This window comes from Gossypium hirsutum, chromosome A03, assembly GCF_007990345.1.
Source record: "Gossypium hirsutum isolate 1008001.06 chromosome A03, Gossypium_hirsutum_v2.1, whole genome shotgun sequence".
Lineage (NCBI taxonomy): Eukaryota > Viridiplantae > Streptophyta > Magnoliopsida > Malvales > Malvaceae > Gossypium > Gossypium hirsutum.
Window position 1 is genome coordinate 3091164 of NC_053426.1, and position 23770 is coordinate 3114933.

Sequence of the window (23770 nt, forward strand, 5' to 3'; positions counted from 1 at the left end):
TATTTTCAATTTCTGCTTTTCAAAACTTAACTCATATTGCGAGAGATGAGTTGAGCCTCAAGGCACGCTGAGGTATTTTCAATTTCTGCTTTACTAATTCTACTTTTTCAAATCAACTCATATTGCAAGAGGTGAGTTGAGTCTCAGGCCACACGCTGAGGTCTTTTCAAATTCTGTTTTTAATTTCTGTTTTTTAATTTCTGTGTTTCAAAAAAAAAAATCAACTCATATTGCAAGAGGTGAGTTGAGCCTTTTAATTTCTGTTTTTCAAAATCAATCATATTGCGAGAGGTGAGTTGAGCCTTTTAATTTCTATTTTTCAAAAACCAACTCATATTGCGAGAAGTGAGTTGAGCCTTTTTCTATTTTCAAAAATCAACTCATATTGTGAGAGGTGAGTTGAGCCTTTTGCAAATTCTGTTTTCAAAAATCAACTCATATTGCGAGAAGTGAGTTGAGCCTTGGCTCACGTGCTGAGCTATTTTCAATTTCTATTTTAATGTCTAGTTTTAAATAGTCAATTCATATTGCGAGAAATGAGTTGAGCTCAGGATCACATGCCGAGTAAAGAATAAAGATTGGACAATTGAACAAAATTTAGTGCTTTTAAGTCTTTGCACTATCCTTGTTTCACAATGATAAGCAAAGAGGGGCAGTTGTAAGCACTAAATTTTTGTCCGACTAGAGTTTGTGTTTAATTTTCAAAATTTCAAAAAAAAAAAAAATTAAAAAAATAAAAATTGCATTTTGACACCTAAACTTTTCCTAAATTTCATTTTGACCCTTAAACTTTCTTTAAATTTCACTTAGACCCCTAAACTTTCATTAAATTTCATTTTAATCCTAAATTTTCTAAAAATTACATTTAGCCCCAGAAGTTTTGCTGCATTTGCGATTTGGTCCTTCAGACAAGTTACATGATTTGGGGCACCCACTTCCCAGATTTTTAGGCCATAAACATGGGTGGCTGCTCCTTCCCCACTTGCTACCTGCAAAAAAAGAAGCAAAACCAACTATAAAAAGGAGTTTAAACTCCAAAAAAGAAGAACACCCACGAAAAAAATAAAAAAAAAACTTGCAAAAAGAGAGATTTTTTCGAAGGAAAAAAGAAGAAAAGAGAAGAAAAGAGAAAGAGGAGAAGAAAAGAAAGAGTACCGGCGTCGGAGGAGGTAGCGGCGGCGCAAGCGGTGGTGGAGGCTAGACTTTGAAGAAGAAGAAGGAAGAAGAAGGAAGAAGAAAAGAGGAAGAAGAAAGAAAGAAAAAAAAAGAAAAAATAAAAAATATTATAACAGTCGGGTCAACCCGACCCGACCCACCTACGACCCGATCCGACCCAGCAGCCCAAGAAAAAACAAAAAAAAAGAAACAAGCCCAAAAAAAAATCAAAGCAAAAAAAAAAGCAAAAAAAAAGAAGGGAAAAAAGCAGCACAAAAAAAAAAGAGGGCAGGCCAACAATAGGCCCAATTCCAGCAGCCCAACAAGCAGCCAACAGGCCACCAGCCAGCAGGCCCGCGCAGGCCAGCCCAACAAGGCAGCCCAGCAGAAAAAAAAAGGAAGAAAAAGAAGAAAAAAGAAAAAAAGAAAAAAGGAAAAAAGAAAAAAGAAAAAAAGAAGAAAAAGGGGGTTCAATTTTAGCAACCCGTTCGGCGAAGCTCGTGTTTTAGATTTTTCGGTAATTTTATTTATTTCTCTTTAATTTAATGCTCGTATTTTATGTTATTTCATTTTAATATTATTAGCATTTTATGCATTTTATATATTTTTGTATTTATATTTACAATTTAATTAAATTTTAATTTTACTTTATTTTAAATAATTTTAATAAATAAGGTAACGAATCGGTTTAGCATCGAGTCACCGAATTCATCGCTATGTTGGGTGAATATCGATGGCTTATGTTAAATTCGGGACCCGTTTTAAAAATAAAAAATGTTCAAAAATCCTCGTGTTTCAAAAAAATTTTCTCGTGTTTTAATACAACCCGATTAAATATTAAATTGAATTGGTTTGACACTAATTCGTCGATTTCATTGCCATGTTGGGGTGAATATCATCGATTCGTGTTAAATATGGTACGTTTTTCTAAAAAAAAAATTCTTGTTTCAAATTTTCGAATCTTTAAAAATTACTCGTATTTTAGAAATTTTCGAATTTTCGCGTTTTCAAAAGTTTTCGTGTTTGAAAAAAATTTTCGCGTTTAAAAAATTTCTCGTATTTCAAAAATTGTCGTTTTTTTATAAATCTTCGTGCTTTCAATAATCCTCGTGCTTTTAAAAATTCTCATGTTTCAAAAATCTTCGTGTTTTCAAAATTCTAGTGTTTCAAAAATTTTCTTGTTTTCAAAAAAAAAAATTCGTGTTTTAAAAAAAATATTTCCGTGTTTTAAAAATTTTCGTGTTTTAAAAATTCTCGTATTTAAAATTTTTTTTTTAAGAAAAAAATTTGTTTCAAAAAAAATGTCTTGTTTTAAAAATTCCCGTGTTTCAAAAAAAAAAGTCGTGTTTTAAGAAAATTTCGTTTTTTTCCAAAAATTTTCGTGTTTCTAAAATATTCGTGTTTACAAATTCTCGTGTTTTCAAAAATTCTCGTATTTTAAAAAAAAACTTTCGTTTTAAAAAAGAAATACCGCGCTTCAAAATTCTCGTGTGTTTTTAAAAAAAAAAAAAGGGGTTCTCGTATTTCAATCGGATCACGACTAAATATTAAATGGAACTCGTATTTTTGAAAATTAAGACAACATGCGTTTAACGAGATACCAATTTTGGGCGTCGCGAGGGTGCTAATACCTTCCTCGCGCGTAACCGACTCCCGGACCCTAATTTTCTCTGGATTTTGACGTGGACCTAAAATTGTCTCTTTTTTTTTAGAAAAGTTTAAAAAAAATTCTTCTAAAAAAGGATTTTATTTGGTGTCCGATCACACCTAAAAAAGATCGGTGGCGACTCCTCTTTTGTAAATAAAATTTGAAACTTTAATTTTTCAATAATCATTTCAAATAGCGCCTATTGCCAAATTTTTAGGTCGCTACAGCCATGGAACGTAAAATCAAGGTGTTAAAGGTATATGGAAATTCTGCCCTAGTGATTTATCAACTCAAAGGTGAATGGGAGACAAGAGACCCCAAATTGATCAATTACCGGAGGTTGATCCTTGAGTTAATTAAAGAGTTTGATGATATTATCTTCTACTACCTCCCACGAGAAGAAAATCAGATGGCTGACGCCCTAGCAACTTTAGCTTCTATGATTAAGATGAACCAACCAGAGGATGTGAAACCAATCCAAATGAGCATTTACGAGGCCTCGGCTCATTGTTACAACCTCGAAGAAGAAGAGGAAAATGATGATCACCCTTGGTACCACGATATCCTACGATATGTGAAGAATCGTGAGTACCCCGACCAAGCTACTGAGAACGACAAGAGAACGTTGAGAAGACTGGCCAGTGACTATGTCTTAGATGGGGAGATCCTGTACAAAAGAAGGAAGGATCAGGTACTATTAAGATGTGTAGACGCCATTGAGGCTAAGAAAATCTTGGAAGAAGTCCATGAGGGCGTCTGTGGGACACATGCTAATGGTTTTACAATGGCCAGGCAAATTATGAGGTTCGGTTATTATTGGTCCACCATAGAAGGAGACTGTATTAACTACGCCAGAAGATGTCATAAGTTCCAAATCTATGGAGACAAGATTAATGTACCTCCCTCACTTCTGCATGTCATGACTTCGCCATGGCCTTTCTCGATGTGGGGCATGGATGTGATTGGACCAATTTCACCAAAAGTTTCAAATGGGCATCATTTCATCTTTGTGGTCATCGATTATTTCACCAAATGGGTGGAGGCTGCTTCATATGCCAATGTCACTAAATCAGCAGTTAGCAAGTTCCTGAAAAAGGAAATCATTTGTCGATATGGAATGCCGGAAAGGATCATATCTGACAACGCATTGAATTTGAACAATAGTACGATAGCGGATGTCTGCAGTCAATTCAAGATCAGACATCACAACTCATCACCGTATCACTCGAAGATGAACGGTGCAGTCGAAGCAGCCAATAAGAACATCAAGAAGATTGTAGGAAAGATGACAGAAAGTTATAAAGATTGGCATGAGAAGCTACCATTCGCTCTCTATGCTTATCGAACGTCTATCAGAACTTCTACTAGGGCAACGCCTTTCTCATTAGTTTATGGGATGGAGGCAGTTTTACCTATCGAGGTCGAGATTCCTTCCCTCAGAGTTTTGTCAGAAGTAAAGTTGGATGAAGCAAAATGGATCCAGTCCCGATACGATCAGTTGAATTTGATTGAAGAAAAGAGGCTACAGGCTATTCGCCATGGTCAGATGTACCAAAAGCGAATGGTGCGAGCTTACAACAAAAAGGTTCGTCCCAGAGAGTTCCACGAGGGAGCCCTAGTACTGAAAAAGATCCTGCCCATACAAAAGGATTTCAGAGGAAAATGGATGCCAAATTGGGAAGGGCCTTATGTGGTGAAGAAAGCCTTTTCTGGCGGAGCATTGATATTGGCTGAAATAGATGGCAAGACCTTATCCAATCCCGTGAATTCGGATTTGGTTAAGAAATACTTCGCCTAAAAAAGAAAAAAAGTGAGAGGCCAAGGTGAAAACTCGCAAAGAGCACCTTGAGACCAAAAGGATTTTGAATTGAAAACCCGTAAAGGGCGATTCAAATTTTGATCAAAGGTGGGGCATGTGATGGTCTTATGGTACCTAAATTAACAAGGAGGAGAGATGTTACATCTTGGGACATCTGTAAGAGTACTCTAGATCCCTTAAACACATATTGGGAAAAAAATGAGTCCTCAAGAAGTCAGTACAGAGAAACTCACGCTGCGATATCTGGGGCACCTATTCCCTTTTATTCATTTTGTATTCCAACAATGTTTGTTGACTGTGATTAATCTATTCCCTTTAAATGTTGTTTCTGATAAATTTCAATTTTGTCATTGTTATGATCTTTTTCAAGCATTTTGCATTGAAATGATGATTAATGGACTAAAGCCATTTTCGCAAAAATAGTTCTGCATATTACTCTGAAAGTTTCTAAATAGTACAGAAACATGAAACAGGACTATTTTTTTAGAACTAACTAAACTCAAAGATTGGAAACATCTGAGAAGAAAGAGTTTAAATTGGGACTACCTCTTCGGGTCTTCTGTTCAAATTGGAGCTGAACAAAAAGACAGGGTACCATTTCAGTGAAGGAACCTTGATGAACAAAGAGCAATGGCAGCCTAAACAGGGATTCACGCTCACAACATGCTGCATTCATACATTCATAGATCATTCATAATGTATCTAATTAGGAGCATTTGATTCACTTTAATCATAGCATCCTAATTCTTTGGCATATGCATAAATACATAGAATTGATTCTACAGGTCATGTCCCTAGAATCAGTGAATTCACCAAGCCTTAAACCCCTAAGCAGTAGGGTAACAGGTTAAATTTACAGACCTTAACCCCCTAAGCAGTAGGGTAATAGGCTGAAAATTACAGATCTCGTCTCCCTGAAGTTGCAGTGGAACAGATCAAATCCAGTGAATCCTGTCTTCTTGAAGTCTCAACGAAGCAGATTGAAGTTACAAGTCTCATCTCCTTGAAGTCGCAGTGGAGCAGACTAAATTTACAGACCTTAAACCCCTAAGCAATAGGGTAACAGGTTGAATTCAAAGGGCTTTAACCCCCTAAGCTACTAGGGTGACAAGCCGAATTTGCAGATCTTATCACCCTAAGCAGTAGGGAAACAGATCAAAGAAAGTGGGCCTTAACCCCCTAAGTAGTAGGGTAATAGGCTGAAAATCACGGATCTTGCCTCCCTGAAGTTACAGTGGAGCAGATCAAATACATCGAATCTTGCCTCCTCGGATGCAGTAAAGCAGATTCAAATCACCAAGCTTTAACTCCCTAAGCAGTAGGGTAACAAGCTGAGGATTTACAGATCTTATTACCCTAAGCAGTAGGGAAACAGATCAATGATGACAGACCTTAACCCCCTAAGCAGTAGGGTAATAGGCTGAAAATTATAGATCTTGTCTCCCTGAAGTTGCAATGGAACAGATCGAATCCAGCGAGTCTCATCTCCCTGAAGTCGCAGTGGAGCAGACTGAATTTATAGATCTTAACCCCCTAAGCAGTAGGGAAACAGATCGAAGATAATGGGCTTAACCCCCTAAGCAGTAGGGTAACAAGCCAAACTTACAGACCTTGAATCCCTAAACAGTAGGGCAACAGGTTGAATGTACAGATATAAACCCTTAAAGTAGGGAAACAGATCAAATGTGATGGGCCTGAAACCCCTATACAGTAGGGTAATAGGCTAGAAATTACAAATCTTTTCTCTTTAAAATAGAGCTGAAGAGGTTACAAGCCATAGCAGATCTCCTTGAGGTTTCAGCGAAGTTGATTGAAGCCACAATAGATCTCCTTGAAGTTTCAGTAGAGTTAGTCGAAGTCACATGTCTTATCTCCATAGAGTTGCAGTAGAGCAGTGAAGCGGAGCGAAGCAACAAGATTGGAATGAAGCTACCTGAAGAAAAGGAGCGCTAAACAAGTCCAAACACGGTAAGACCAGGCAAAATTGGTCTTTCTTAAGTTTTTGCTCTGTTCTCGTTACACGACAACAAGCAAAGAGGGGCAGCTGTACAAGCCCAATTTTGGGCCCAAAATCCCCAAACCTAAACTAAACAAATAGCCTAGCCCAACCCAAAACAATTACAGCCCAAAAAAACCTTAACACAAAAAAATAATAAACCCTAGCCCCCCAAACTGCTGCTGCCTTTGCCATCGGTCCCATCCCACCGCCCCAGTCACATCTCCTGCAAGCACCGCCACTGTGCCACCGCCCACTTGTACCTGCAGCATTAAAAGGGAAAGAGCAATGCGCAGAGAAGAAGATCTGAAAAAATAGGCTATAAAAGCCACAATAGGGATCGTGTGTAAGGGTTGGATTTTTAGGCTCTTAATTTTCATTCTATTCGAAATATATCAAGGAGATTAACAATCAAAAAGGCTTTGTAACACAACACGAACTTGCAGCACAGAATTTCGAAGACCGATCTAAAGGTCTATCTACTGTTTTTTTTATTTATTATTTTGCCCTTTCTTTTACTCTTTCTTTGAACATTATTAGCACATATTATTTATGTTTATTAAAACAACATGCATCATTAAATAAATATATAAAACAAGAAAAAAAAATTTAAAAATTTATACCTGAGGCGATTTTCGGCCACCGTGTACGGTGGCCGGAGCGACCGGGCCACGGCGGCGCTCGGTCTGCACCTCGCCGGCTTCTGGGCCGACAGACTAAGAGAGGGAGAGAGGATTTGGGTTTTTTTTGAAGGAGAAGAGAGGAGAAATGAAAAAATAAAAAAATAAATGTCTTATATAGGCCGGCAAAACGCACCGTTTTGCCCGACCATTTTAAAAACCAGAAACAGCGCCGTTTAGGCGCGACCCGAAGACCCGACCCGTCTTACCCTGGGATCCGCGTGTTTTTGCTCTTAAGGGCTAATTGTATGCCCGGTCCTTCCGCTTTTTATATGTTTTGCAATCAGGTTTTAATTTCTTTTAAATTGGCCCTGGAATTTATAGCATTTGTGATTCAGTCCTCCCTTCTGCGACGTCGTTTTAAGGACTCGGGAAAATTTCCCTTTTGGCCCTCCGCAGTCGCGCGCGTTTTCAAATTAGTCCATTTCTCCTTTATTATTTTTTAAATCGGCCCCGAAACTTCGTTTTGTTTCGAATTCAGTCCCTTTTTCATATTTAATACGATTTTTTTATTTTTTCCCTTCTTTTTATTTTTAATATTATTTATCATTTTAGTTATTATTCTTATTGTTATTATTAGCATGTTTATAATATTATTTAGTAATCTTTTTATTTTCCATTTAACACTTATATATATTTTATGTATATGTTTATAGTTTTTATATATTATTATTATTCCCAATGTATATTTCATGTATACGCACTTAAATACTAAACACAGCTATGTTATATCTATTTTTGCTCCCATTATATTTGATAATAATATTAGTGTATGTATTATTACATGTGTATATATCTTTAACCTATACATATACGTCTACATTTATATATTATTTTTTGGTATTATTGTTTTGTTAATGCATTTGTATATATGCATCCTTTTAATATATATATATATATATAATACTCCATATTATGCACACGTATATTAATATTATGTCATGCATATCATATATATTATGTACATATATATTGTAAATATCATATTGTTTGTACATTCTATTATGTATATTTTTATAACTATTATGTACTCATTTCATATATATCTCGTATATTTTTTATATCATATATATATATTTTTGTCTCTATTATTATATATATTTTAATACCATATGTATTATTATCGTTTTATACTATCGCTATTATTATTGTTTTCGTCATCATTGTCATTTTTCTTTTGTCATGTTTTATGCATCTTTATTTATTTATTCATGTATTCGATGGTTTTATTCTCTTCATGCATTTGTTTATATTTACACATTACTAGGCCTGCTATTATTTCATTTTTATATAATTGCTCACATTATTATTTTTGATATCGTCACACTCATTATTATACATTATTATTAATACCAAAATTTGCTTTTATAAATCACGTTATATTTTGTCACTCAATATATTTAAACAATTCTTTCATAAAAGCAATATCCTGTATTAGGTAATTCGAGATAATCGTGCCCTAACTTACTGGGTTTCGACTTTTCTCATTTAACCTAAATAACGGAATATATTCTTTTTAAATCACTATACGAGTTTTGAAAAATGCTTATTCTCGAAGATGTGAAGTGTTGTGCCCTAACTTACCGGGTATGACATTTTGTCATCTCGAAATAAGAATTTGTTTTGGAATAAAGGCAATATTCGGTGTTTGGGAATTCGAGAAAACGTGCCCTAACTTACTGGGTTTCGATTTCTCTCGTTTACTCTAAATAATCGAATACCCTTTTAATAAAATACACAGATTTTATAAAAGGCAAGCTCGCTCTCGAAGATTCAAGATGTTGTGTCCTAACTCACAGGATATGACATTTCATATTTTGAGACGAGAAGGTCTTTAATATTTAAGCATTTTCTTTACAAAGAGGGATTATATTTCAAAAGTCTTCCACGTTTTCAATCTTCGACACTAAGACACTAATTAATCAACTAGGTACCAATTTTGGGCGTATCGAGGGTGCTAATCCTTCCTCGTGCGTAACCGACTCCCGAACCTGTTTTCTTCATTTGCGTAGACCAAAGTTGTTTATTTAAATAAATCAAGTTATTTATTAAAAACAACCACTGTAACGAGGTGACCCGATCACACCTAGTCAAAAAGGATCGGTGGCGACTCCCTTTTTTTTGTGTGTTCATTTTCAAAATCCAAGTCGATTCCCGTTTTTTTCAAAAAAAATGGTTACGACACTTACTTTTCGAGTGAACCTTCAAGCTGGACTTAGTTAATACCCTAGGAATTTTAAAATATCATGTTGGAATCTCACTGTGTAAATCATGTGTGGATTTTCTGCGCCATCATGCGTAGATCCTACATATTTTTATTATGGTTTAAGTTCGAAAATATTCTAATTATCGAATTTGTTATACTTTATAATGATTAATAGTTTTTATAATTATTTGAATTTATTTTTTATGATTGTAATTAAGACTGAATTTGTAACTTAAAATAAACTTACATAAATTAATTTAATAATATATAATATTTAACATATGATTATATTAAAATAAATATAATATAATTTAATAATAATAATTTTTGAAATATGCATGGTTTTCATGTGCGGGTATATATTGAAATTGAACAATTACGAGTTTAATGCTAGTTCTTTAATTTTATTTTTGATAATCGATTTAGTTCTATATTAAATTTAATTATAATTTAATGTAATTATCGAATAAAAAATTATTTTTTTTTTAAGGTTCTTCTAAGTTCTAGCATGTTCGTCTGTCTCTACTTTTCCAGATCCTTCAGGTATTTGAAGGTCTTTACCAAACAAACGTAAAGGTACCTGCCCAGACAATTATTCGTTTCATAACAAAAAAAAAAGAAAGATTTTTTAATTTAATAAAATAAATAAATTAAATATAAGAGTGCAATTTTAAAATTTTAAAGATTTTTAATTTAGAATCCATCAAATTTAAATACTAATAAATTGCGATTGCATTGTTTATATAAATATTTAAAAAAAAACAATATTGAAAGTAGATAAAATAATTATAATAAATGAAATCATTAATAAAATAACATAAATATGAATGTGTAAAAATGTATATTATCACTTTTTTTTATAAAAAAAGAATATTTAATAAATAAATAAATACTAATAGGATGGTAAAAAGTGGTAGAGAAAAAAAATAAATTGGGCTGTGACCCAACGGTAAAGTAAACGGACATAAGGAGACAACCACGTGCTCTCCATGTGAACTTCAACACTCTCTCCCCATTAATTTTTTTTTTGCATTTTAAAAATAAATATATATAAATCAAAAAAAGAAATTTCTCGCGAAAATTCAGTGTTCAGTACAGCAACTCCCTTTCCCTTCTGTAACGGCCATATTTTCCCGACAAAACTCCAACGGTCAGTAAGACTATTATTCTCCATCGTCAGATCTCAATATCCAACGGCAAATATCTCACCTCTTCCCATCTTATGCTCTTTTTTTCCCTTTGAATAAATTCCAAGTACCAAAATTAAATGAAAAAGAAAATTAAAAGAAAAAAGCAATGATAGAGACGTGAAGGCGAAAGTGGGTAGTATTCAGGTGAGTGTGTATGGTATACTTCCAGTACTTGCAATGGTAGAAAATAGAGTTAAAAAGAGTAACATGAAAACCATAGAAAAAAACAGTGTATTAGTGTAAAAAAAAAAAGCTTTTATTTTTTTGGAGTATATAAAAACACAAACTTTTTCTGGTTTATGGTTTTTTGGGGGGTAATGAGCTTTAGAGAACAAACATGTTCTTCTTTTGTTGGTTGATCGTTTTTCTGTTTGTTTAGGTTGGATTTCGATGAGTTTGGGGTTCAGTTTCAGCTTCCATGGAGTTATTGCCCATTGAGGGCTGTCAAAGTATGCTTCTTTTTTTTTGTCTCCAATGTTTTTGTTTGATATTTGAAATGAGTTATTTGTGAATGTTTGGGAATCCGATGATTGTTGTCTGTTAGGTGTTTGATTTTAGTTTTCTTAGAAATTCTTTGATTCTTTCTGGGGGTGGGGTTTTTTTTTTTTTTGATTAATTCTTTCATTGCATACACACACATTTGTTCATATTAGGAACAATATTCTTTCAGTTTCTTTTTGTAATTTTTCATCGGATTCCTTTTCGTTTTGTTTCTTTTGGTTTCTTGAAAATTCACACACTCACTTAGAAACTTATAGATTTACATGCAAAGTTTCACATGAACACATAGAAAATTTATAGAAATTTCATACGTTGCATAGTTTACAAAGAGATAGTGAAAGAAAATAGGCAGAGAAAGGGCTTGGGGTGGGTGAATTAGTGAATTGAAATTGAATTAGTGAAAGACAAAAGAAAGAACATATATAGGAAGGGTGTAAAGACATGTTGGCAGGGTGTTCTAGCTCTACATTGTTGTCACCAAGGCATAGATTGAGGAGTGAAACATCAACAGTACAGTTCCAAGCTTGTCATTTCCAGACTTCAATGAGCACACAAAGATTGGACCTGCCATGTAATTTTTCTCGTAAGGAAACATCGAAATCACAGACCATTAGACCAGCAGTTGAATCCAAGGCCAAGACCAGCAGTTGTTCTATCAAGCAGAACACTAGGCTGCCACCATTGACGACGACTAGTGCGCAAAATCCATTCGAAGGGAGGATAGAGATCAAAGGTAAAAGTTTGAAGAGGTTTGCTGAACAGGGTCTAGTTGATGATGAGACGGTCATTAATAGGGCAAAGAGGAAAAAGGGTAGCAGTGATGATGAGAAACCAGATGATCATGGAGGTTTGAGTTTAGGCCAACTAGGTGCTGGGAATTTTTGGTTTCAACCAAGTTTATCAGGGGATGAAGAAAGGGGGACACCCCCTTTGCCGTTGTCTAACAATCCTTGGATCGATTCAGTAATAACTGAACTCACTGATGTTGGAGAAAAGGATGTTGAGACAACCCACAGGCCGGGAAAGGAAGCTTCTGGTTCGGGATCAATGAGTACTTCTTCGGAGAGTCATAGTTTGGGACCTCCATTGAATGTGCGAGCCAAGGAATATGAGAGGGGTAATGGTTCTGGAAATCCTTACCCGCATGAAGGTGCTCGTTTGGGGGCTAATGAGGAAGAGATCAACCATAGGGAGCACGAGGGATTCGAGCTCGTCCACCTACTTGCAGCTTGTGTTGAAGCCATTGGCTCAAAGAACATTGCTGCCATCAATCATTTCATATCACAGTTGGGAGAACTTGCTTCTCCAAGAGGAACTGTTATAAGCCGTCTAACTGCTTACTATACCGAAGCTTTGGCTCTTAGAGTCACAAGGGTTTGGCCTCACATTTTTCATATCACAACTCCTCGAGAGCTCGATCGGTTGGATGATGACAATGGTACTGCATTGAGGCTATTGAATCAGGTAACTCCGATTCCGAAATTTGTTCATTTCACATCAAACGAGATATTGTTGAGGGCCTTCGAGGGGAAAGACAGGGTTCACATTGTAGACTTTGACATCAAGCAAGGGCTTCAATGGCCTAGTTTGTTCCAAAGTTTAGCTGCTAGGACTAATCCACCGAGCCACGTTAGAGTTACCGGAATTGGTGAATCAAAGCAAGAACTGAACGAAACAGGAGACAGGCTAGCAGGATTTGCGGAGGCATTGAATTTACCGTTCGAGTTCCATCCAGTTGTAGACAGGTTAGAAGACGTAAGGTTGTGGATGCTTCATGCAAAGGAAAACGAAAGCATAGCCGTGAATTGTGTGTTTCAACTTCACAAGACACTTTACGATGGAAACGGAGGAGTACTTCGGGACTTTTTAGGACTCATTCGTAGCATAAACCCCATAGCAGTCATCATCGCAGAGCAAGAAACAGAGAACAACATCCTCAACTTAGAAGCAAGAGTTGCCAATTCATTAAGATACTACTCAGCCATATTTGACTCAATTGATTCCACCCTTCCCTTAGAGAGTCCAGTTAGGATCAAAATAGAAGAGATGTTTGCAAGGGAAATCAGGAACTTAATTGCTTGTGAAGGAAGCGACCGGTTTGAAAGGCACACGAGTTTTGAGAAATGGAGGAAGTTGATGGAGCAAGGAGGGTTCAAATGCATGGGGATTACTGACAGGGAACTGGTCCAAAGCCAAATGCTGTTAAAGATGTACACTAGTGAGAACTACAGTGTGAAGAAACAAGGACCAGATGGTGATGATGGGGCACTTACTCTAAGTTGGCTAGATGAACCACTTTACACAGTCTCAGCATGGACCCCCATTGATGTTGCAGGCAGTTCATCCTCATTTTCTCAGCCAAGTTAATATTTTTTTCTTACATTTTAATACATAGAAATTCTTTGCAGGTAGTAGAGAAATGTTTGTCATTATTCTTTCATTCTTTTGTTGCAGATAAGAGAATTGGGTCATACAGTCTAGTTTATTTTTTCATACTGAGTCAGTCAATTAGTTTGATGCTTTTTAATTATTCTTTGATTCTTTTATGTAACCATGAAAATTTCATTATACAGATATGTTCATTTTCATTTTGTTGAAAGATTTTGTCAGAATTGTGAACAATGTAGTTGGAAATTTCATCATCAAATTATGAATAAAAAAGGATTTCATTGTTTTGTGTTCACCCTTCACTCTATCTTGGCAGAGCTTATATGATATTTAATTCTTATTTTGGTCTACTTTGACATAATTTGATATTTTTTTATGGTAAAATTTTATTAGGGGCCAAGGCTGCTTGCCTCCTTTAGTTATGCTTCTGAATATTATTATTAGTAAGTCTAAATTGATAACTCGAGAGAGTTTGTGTTTTTAAAGGAGAAGGAAATAAAATAATGCATCTTTTGGTTGAATATTGTTGATTAAATTTCCATGTAACCTTAATTATATAACGGAATAAAAGGAATATTCATGTTATCACTTTAACGACGGCAACTAACAATGGTTTTAAAGGCAGAAATTAATAATATTATAAAGTTAAAAGACCAAATTATATCAAATTACAATAGAGAGATTACTAACACTCGTTAGATCAAATAGTAAGAAGCTTGATATCCATAGCTTTATTCTGAATTTAAATTGAAACTTAATATGATTATCGAGCACCAAAATTCAAAAAGAAAAAGAGAGAGATTAAATACTAAATATGAGTCTAATAAAAGAAATAAAACCATGATTAGAAGTTTTTACTCTTCATTTTGCTATAGGGCTCAAATAGGCCCAGCCCATATATCCCATTATCACATACACATTGGTTTAATTTTGATGATTTCTAAACTTCAAAGTATCAATATTAATATATCAACATTCTATAGTTTCTAAATTATATCTATATGTCATATTCATGTTAATTTTCGTATGTTTCATATTATAGTGTTATCAAATGTTTTAATATTTTTAATTTTGCTATATATATATTAATACATCTTGCCGATTGAGTCTTAGTTTGATTAGTGCAGGTATTGTTGTCAATTTAGGAGGATGTGAATTCAAGTACGCTGAAGCGCATTATCCTCCTATATATGGGTTGGGGAGGGGCTATAAGTAGTTTTAGGTATTGTCTTAAAAAGAATAGATAGAACTGATAATGAGTGTAGAAGCCCAAATTTGCCGGGCCTAGTGCCAAAAATAAAACAAAATAGATAAAATGCCACAGTCCATTAAAGCAGGCCAATATGGCCTAAATCAGAAAATAAAATACCCGGGCCCATACCAGTAAGACAAACCCAAAATTCAACCCACTACCCAAATCCTAGCCCAATAGCAGAAACCCTAGCCCAAATAATAAAAAAGAACAAAATGTTTGCAGCAGAAAACCCTAGGCGCAGCATGCCTAGGGCGCGCCGCTCCAGCCTCTGCCCAACCCCTCGCACGCCTCTGCTCCGCGCCAGCCTCCACGACGCCCATACCGTCTGACACGCACACCACCAACACCGGCCATGCCCTGCAAGAGCAATAAACACGCAGTAGAGAGAAAAATAAAAAAAAACATAAACAATAGATATGAACAGTTGTATTTGGCTATAAAAGCCAAAATCGGACCCTTGTAGAGGGGGCTTCGATTCTCTTTGTAAAAAACGCACATAGGTTAATCAAAAATCACAATTCAGATTGAAAAAGGTTGAAAAATCTATTCGTTTTCTTTTTCTTTTTTTCTCTGTTTGCAGTTTTCTTTTTTCCTTTTTTATTTTATTTTTCTTCTCTTTCGGTTCATTTTCTTTTTCAAGTAGTTTTTTTACAATAAATAAAAAAATAAAAGGGAAGTGAAGAAACTTACCTAGGGCCGCATGCAAGGTCCGTCGCCGGAACCGCTTTGGTCGGTGAAATCGGGACCGAAAGGAGGCCGTGGGGGTTTCTCTTCTTTTGGCCTTCGAGCCCAGAGGCTTCGGCCTTCAAACGGCCTTTTAAATCGGGTAAAAGACTCGACCTTTGCATTGCTCTGATCACCGATGACGGTGAGAGGCGTGGCGGCGCCGGCGATGGCCCTATCGGCCTGGCTTGGAACATGCGAGAGAGAGAGGCGCTGAGCCGTCTGTTTTTTCTTTGAAAAATGAAGCAATTTTTTTCTTTCCTTTTTGATGTTTATATTAGACAAAACGGCGCCGTAAATGGGGGATCTGCGCATGCGTTGCCCTAAGGGGTAATTTATGCATTTAGTCCCCCCAACTTGAGTCGAAGTGCAGTCCAACCTTTCATTATTTTTCTAATTTGGGCCGTAAACTTTGCTCCCGCTTTAATTCGGTCCTTAGACCAAGCGCCGTTGTTGTTCCCTGAAACGGTGCCGTTCAGATGGCATGGGAACATTTCCCTGAGGGTCCTTTGGGCCTTGAGCGTGCTTCATTTCAGCCCCTCCCCCTTTTATTTGCGAAATTGGTCCCAAATTATTGGCCTGACTCCAATTCGATCCTCGGTTTTTTTTTTAACTTCAAGTTTTTATTTATTTATTTATTTTTATTTTATAGAAATATACATGTTTAAAAACCAGTCTTATTTACTATTTTACTTAATGTTAAACATATATATATATAAAAAATTCAGATTTCGTCATATACATGTATATGCATGCTTCTTAATACGTACATATTTTTTAATCAATATATCTACATACTTACTTTTTTTATATATGCTACAATCTATATGTTTTTTTTTTATATATACATGTATATACACATTTTTTAAATATACATACGTATATATTTTATGTTATAGATTTGTACATACACGTGTTCTATATTTTATAACTCCTACATATGTAATAACATATATTCCTCTTCTGTATATTTTATAGTCTAAAGAATAAGTATACCTATATACATTTTAAATGTACATATGCACATACTTACATTTTTATTTTATATAATACTTACAGTTTTTTTTCTATATATGTATATTTATGTACGTTTTCATACTCCATAATTTATATGCATTTCTTATTTTATGGCTTTAAATATACATGCATACACATTTTATATAATTGTATTTATTGTCATCATCGATATTTGGTGTTTGTTTATTTATTCATGTACACTTGTACTTTTTCTAAAATGTTAGTTCTATTTATTTATTTGTATGCTTTGTTTATGTAATCGCCTCGTCATTTCATTTTGCCTATTGCATTGTTGTTACTCGCTTTACTTTGCTCACCTTGTCGTATTCGTTATTGTTTTGTCAAGCATTGACACTAAACACCAAAAGGAAAATTTTTCTAAATAAGGCAATATTTCGCGTTTGGAAACTCGAGAAAACGTGCCCTAACGTGCTGGGTTTCGATTTCTCGTTTGACTAAATAGCCAAATATCCTCTTAAAGCTTCAAAGTATGGTTTCATTAAACTATAAGGTGATCTTGGTTTCGATGGTTTAGAGTATCGTGTCCTAACGTGCTGGATGTGATATTCCTTCGGAACAAGAGAACCTTATGTTTCAATTCACGATATCAGATTTTCTTTTAAGGATCGTTTCTTTTTTTAAAACTCTTCAAATTTTCAATTTTCGACACTAAGACACTAATTAATCAACTAGGTACCAATTTTGGACGTATCGAGGGTGCTAATCCTTCCTCGTGCGTAACCGGCTCCCGAACTCATTTTTCTGAATTTCGTAGACCAAAATCGTTGTTTTAATAAAATTAAATCATTTATTAAAAACAACCACTTTTTGAGGTGACCCGATCACACCTCGTCAAAAAAGGATTGGTGGCGACTCCCGTCTTCATTCTTTTTTTAAAAACCCAAGTCGACCCCTTTTTCATCAAAAAAATGGTGTCAACAGCTTGGCGACTCCACTGGGGAGTTTAAATAAGAGAGTCAAGCCACGAGTTGATTGCTTTTTGTCTTTGTGTCAAAATTGAAAACTTGCTTTTTACCTTTATTTTGGCTTTTATTATTTGTTTATAATTACTGCTTTGTTTAGAGTTTAGGTGTATATTTCTGCACATTCCATTGCATGACCGTTGGTCACACCTTTTAAGTGGGAGTGAGAAACTACGCCTTCGTGAGGTTTTCACCTCCGCATGGGATAGTGAATCGCTTCCGGGATACATCCGTACCTATGTCTTCGTGAGATTTTCATCTCCGCATGGCCATAGGGAAATGTATTCCCCTGAACTGAACTCGGTCCATATGAGCCTATAATGGGTGAGGATCGAGGAATCTGCTGGTTCAGGTACCCTTACTTTAGAACCAAACCACACATAGCGAGCCATAAGAACCCACCGAGATAGAGCTATTCCAGACCCTAGTGCTTACCGAATAGATGCTTTATTTATTACTGTTTACTTTAAATCCTAGCTCTAATTTGCTTTGTTTGTGATTGCATGGCATTTTCATTTCAAAAGAGGTGTTGATTCACGTTCAGTATGGATAGAAAGCTTATCATGGAAAAGAGGTTTCTTGATAAAGTAGAAGACAATGCAGCTGTACGATTATGGGCTGAGACGATGTGGAGAGAGAAAGGAGATAGTCTTGCAGAAGGGTACGTATCAGAGTTATGGGACTTCACCCGTATCAGCGTAATCCAAAATGATCTTCGAGAAATGAAGGAAATATGGGATCAATGGGACGACGGGACCAAGCAGATGTTTTACTGTGATTACGGGGACTTGCCTCACCTACTTGGTGTCAAAGTGGACAAGCATTTATTCCGAGCCCTAGCCCAGTTTTGGAATCCTGCTTACAGTTGTCTCACTTTTGGAAAAGTGGACTTGGTGCCCACCGTGGAAGAATATACGACCCTGCTTCGGTGTCCAAAGATTCAAATTGACAAAGCCTATTCTAGAGCTGCTAGTGTCCTGACATTATTAAAAAAATTGATGAGCATTACAGGGATGAGCGAACAGTGGGTCGCTGCCCGGATCCAACAGAAAGGAGACAGTAAATGCGTTCCTTGGAAAAGCTTGCGAGATTTAGTATTAGCACACCCTGATGTGAAGAAAAGAGTGGATGTCTTCGCTCTAGGTATCTATGGATTGGTAATTTTCCCTAGAGCTTTAGGGCACGTAGATGAGGCCGTCTCTGATTTGTTCGATCGGCTTAGTAAAGGAGTCACGCCCATCCCGGCAATCTTAGCAGAAACCTTCAGATCTCTAAGCGCATGTCGAAGAGCAGGGGAGGGAAGGTTCATCGGATGCGCGCAGCTACTATTGGTGTGGTTCCATAGTCACTTTTGGAAGGTGGAAAATGTCTCCTATCGAGTCTTCTCAGAAGACTATTCTCCGTTGAAGGAACAAGTTGCTACACTAAGACGAGACGACATCACGGAAGAAAAGTGGATGACGATTCTCCAAAATCTTCAGGAGGATGACGTTGAATGGAAAGCTCCTTGGATGGTACCCGACGAGATCCTGTATCGATGTGGGGATTTCGACTGGGTCCCTTTACTCAAAATTTGGGGAGCTGTCGGTTATGCCCCTTTACTTGTATTAAGACAATATAGATCGAGACAGTTCATACCAGCAACACAAGGGTTGGCTCAATGTGAGTTTTCTTATAAGGATGAAAACTACAAGAGAAAAACTCGAGAAATATCTAACGCTTGGAAACAGGTTCACCGAATGAAAAGATTTACCGTAGGAGCGATGGCAACTTCAGAATATTATGGGTGGTGGAGTAAAAGAGTCAATGACAACATCCCTAAGCCGAGGGAAGATTGCGTTCAGTCTATAGAGGAGCATCTACAAGTAGTTCCGTCAGAATTAGAGATCATCAAACGAGACTTTGAGAAAGAAATTCTGAGTTGGGAAAGAGGATAGAACAATTAGAAGAAGAAAGAGTGCATTTGGGATTAGACATCGATATCCACAAGCTAGAAGCCGAGAAATTAAGGAAGGGAAAGAACAAAGCTGAAGAGGATTTGGATAGTCTAAAAACAGATTACAAGAAGCTGCGATTGTCGATGAGAACTGTCGGTCTGGGTAAAACGTCAGAGCAGTGGCGACAAGAGATCAATGAGGAAAAGAATAGGGCCGATCAGTGGGAAAAGAAATTTCAAGATGCTCGAGCTCGAGAAAACGCTTTGGAAAGGAGTTTGTTAGAGTGCCGAAATGAGAAGGCAGGATTAAAGGCCAAGGTGGCAGAGCTAGAAAAGTCACTTCACTCGTACCGTAGTCGCAACTCCATGATCGAATTAAGAGCAAGCTTAAATAAGATCGAAGAACTGAAAGAAAAGGTAGAGGAGCTTGAGGACGCATTACACAATTCTGAGCTACGAATGGAGCTTCTTGAGAGGAGTAATGATCAATGGCAAGAGCAATTCCATCATTCTCAAAGGCAGATTAGAGATAGAGATTACGTTATGGGCGAAGCTGTGACTCAAGTGCGGGAAGTGGCTGATCATCTGCAAACATTAGCAGTTCAGGCTGATGTATTGAGTTTAAAATATGAGTCAGAATCAAGCCGAGGTCGAGATTTAGCTTGGCTTCTTAGGAAGGTTAAGGCCTTGGGTATAAAGGCGAAGCCGTATATGTAATTTATTTTATGTAAAGAAATTTGCTTTCTAGTTGAGTTTTCTAATGAAATTGAATTCGAATCAATGCCTCTTTTTTTTTGCATTCATCTCATACATTTGCATTACATCTCATAAAATGACCCTAATAAAATTAAATTATGACAGTTACCCTGGAAACCAACAAAAATCTAATCAAATATCACTACGGTACTCGTCGCCAAACAAAAGCAATGGATCAAAGGTTGGAAAGATTGGAACAGTTGCAACGAGAGATGCAAGATCAGATGCATGAACGACTGGAAAAAATCCAGCAGGACATGTTAGAATCCCAGAACACTGTGATGAACCAATTAAAGCAGTTATTGGCTGGAGGAAATAACAAAGGAAAAGACCCCGTAGTCGATGCTGGGGAAGATCACGATGACCCTGTTTATCCTCCAGGTTTCACCCCAACTAACATCCAAGCACAACCAGAGGTGTACCCACAGAGGGTACCGGTTACCATTAGACCTCAATATCTGGCTGGTGCCTCGGTACCATTACATTTTCAAATGGGCTCGGGTTCTAATCCCGGGGATAATCCCACTAATCCTGTGGTCCCGGACCTCGATGATGTGGCAGAAACAGAAAAAACAAGAATGAACCTGCCAAAACAACTAGAGGACCGATGTAGATGGTTAGAGGAAAAATTTAGAGTCATGGAGAACATCGACTATCATCGCGGGGTTGACGCCAAGGATCTGAGTTTGGTCCCTGATTTAGTACTCCCACCTAAGTTCAAAATGTCGGAATTCGAAAAATATAATGGGACTAGTTGTCCTGAAGCTCATATAACTATGTTCTGTCGAAGAATGACAGGATACGTCAACAACGATCAGCTGTTAATCCACTGCTTCCAGGACAGTTTGATCGGATCTGCAGCCAAATGGTACAACCAACTGAGTCGTGCTAAAGTTAGTTCATGGAGAGACTTGGCGCAAGCTTTTATGAAGCAATACAGTCATGTAACGGATATAACACCCGATCGAATTACGTTACAAAACATGGAGAAAAAGCCTAGCGAGAATTTCAGGCAGTACGCCCAACGATGGAGAGAAGTGGCAACACAAGTCCAGCCACCCCTTTTGGAAAAAGAGGTCACCATGTTGTTTATCAACACTTTGAAAGCCCCGTTCATCAACCACATGTTGGGGAGTGCTACCAAGAGCTTCTCGGATATGGTAATGTCCGGTGAAATGATTGAGAACGCGGTAAGGAGCGGTAAGATTGACACGGGGGAAAACTTCAAAAGACCAGCCCCAAGGAAAAAAGAGGGCGAAGTAAACAACGTAAGCACATATAGCAAGAGCCATTCAAAACCGATTACTGTTGGCCCTCCAAAAATGATAACCACTAGTCACCAAGCCCCCTCAAGGCAAGAACCCAACACAAGGACTAACGCAGAGAGACTTCAATTCACGCCCATTCCAATAACATACGGGGAACTGTATCAGAAGTTATTTGATGCACACATAGTATCTCCATTTTATCTCGAGCCCATGCAACCTCCATATCCCAAATGGTATGACACGAATGCCCAATGTGAATACCATGCAGGGATACCAGGACACTCAATTGAGAACTGCACTGGGTTTAAAAAGGCGGTGGAAAGGTTCATTAAGATGGGGATTGTAAAGTTTGACAACCCATTAGGACCCAACGTAGCAGCGAATCCGTTACCCAACCATGCTGATAAAGGGGTAAACGCAATAATCGAAGGTGAGAAAAAGAGAATCAAAACCGACATTGCAGAGATAAAAACCCCATTGAGCTGGGTTTGGAGACAAATGATAGAAGGAGGTCTCATCAAACAAGATTCAAAAGAAAGGCCCGAAGGAACGAAGACGTACTGCGAGTTTCATGCTGAAGAAGACCATGACATTCAAAACTGCACTGAATTCAAGGCCATGGTGCAAAATCTGATGAACAACAAAGAGCTAGAATTTTATGAAGAGATCAAAGGACTTGAAAATGGAGAAGTTTATGCCTCGGAGGAGGGGCCTACGGGAAAGGCCCCAAATCACCCAGTGGTGATTATTTCAAGGCCAACGAGTACAGGATCTGGAATACAACTGGCGCCAAGGGTCATAATCCAAAAACCTGTAGCCTTTCCTTACAAGGATAGCAAAAAGGTTCCTTGGAATTATGACTGCAATGTGATGATCACGGGAGAGGAGAACCCGATAAATGCTTCAGAAGAGGCTAATGACGCAGGTTTCTATACGCGTAGTGGAAAACGTTACGACCTGGGAAATACAAAAAGGGAACTTATAAAAGGAAAAGCCTTGGCGGTTGAACAAGATAAAACGAAGACGACCGGAATTGAACCGCAAATTAACACACCGGTGACTGAAAATGAGGCTAGAGAATTCCTAAAATTCTTGAAGCATAGCGAGTATAGCGTGGTGGAACAATTGCATAAGCAACCCGCTCGCATCTCAGTGCTCGAGTTACTTCTAAGTTCAGAGATACATCGTAATGCGTTGGTAAAAGTGCTAAATGAGACTTATGTCGCTAAAGATATCTCAGTGAACAAATTGGATCGCCTGGTTAACAATATAAATGCTGATAACTTCATCTTCTTCAACAATGATGAGATCCCGCCAGGTGGTATGGGATCTACCAAGGCCTTGCACATCACTGCCCGTTGCAAGGGGTGTATACTACCGGCGGTACTCGTGGATAATGGATCGGCCCTGAATGTTTTACCCCTGTCCACATTAAACAGGCTACCTGTGGATAGTTCTCACATGAAATCATGCCAAAATATAGTGAGAGCATTTGATGGCACTGAGAGAAAGGTGATGGGGAGAATCGAGATACCTCTATTGATTGGTCCAAATACATACGAGGTGGACTTTTTGGTAATGGATATTAAACCATCTTACAATTGCCTATTGGGGAGGCCTTGGATCCATTCTGCAGGAGCTGTACCATCGTCACTTCACCAAAAGTTAAAATTGGTGATAGAGGGCCGATTGGTGACTATAGGTGCAGAAGAAGACATCATTGCATCAGTCACCGATGATATGCCATACATAGAGGCTGATAGTGAAGCGATAGAATGTTCATTTCAATCATTGGAATTCGTAAATGCCACATTTGTCATCGAGATGAGCAAAATCCCAAAGCCTAAGATATCCAAAGCTACGTCAATGAGCTTACAACTAACGATGGGGAAGGGAGCATTGCCTGGAAGAGGATTGGGAAAATACCTCCAGGGAAGGGTCGGAGTACCGATCCTAGTTAACAAACAGGACCGTTATGGTTTGGGATATAAGCCTAATGCGAGGGAAAGGAGGAAGGAGATGGAGAAAAAGCAAGAAAGGAGAAGAGCACATTTGGGCGGGATAGAAGCCAAGTGGGGACCGATAACCTTTCCTCATATATCTAAGACTTTTGTTTCAGGGGGAATTGTCCACCCTGAAGAGAAGGATGAGGTTACAGAAGGAAGGATTGAGAGGTTGGACATCAATGCCATATCCGCGGAAGAAAGGGTGGAAAGGAATTTATCGGGCATTCGTCCTTACGAACCTGG

At 37.3% G+C, this 23770-nt stretch overlaps 1 protein-coding gene across 1 annotated transcript; it reads left to right on the plus strand.

Moving 5' to 3' along the window:
* Positions 1-10612: 10612 nt before the first annotated feature.
* LOC107929309 (scarecrow-like protein 28) lies at positions 10613-13878 on the plus strand. The gene is made up of 2 exons (XM_041105723.1): positions 10613-10838; positions 11074-13878. The coding sequence occupies exon 2, from the start codon at positions 11637-11639 to the stop codon at positions 13560-13562; it is 1926 nt and encodes a 641-aa protein (XP_040961657.1). The 5' UTR covers positions 10613-10838; positions 11074-11636; the 3' UTR covers positions 13563-13878.
* Positions 13879-23770: the final 9892 nt, after the last annotated feature.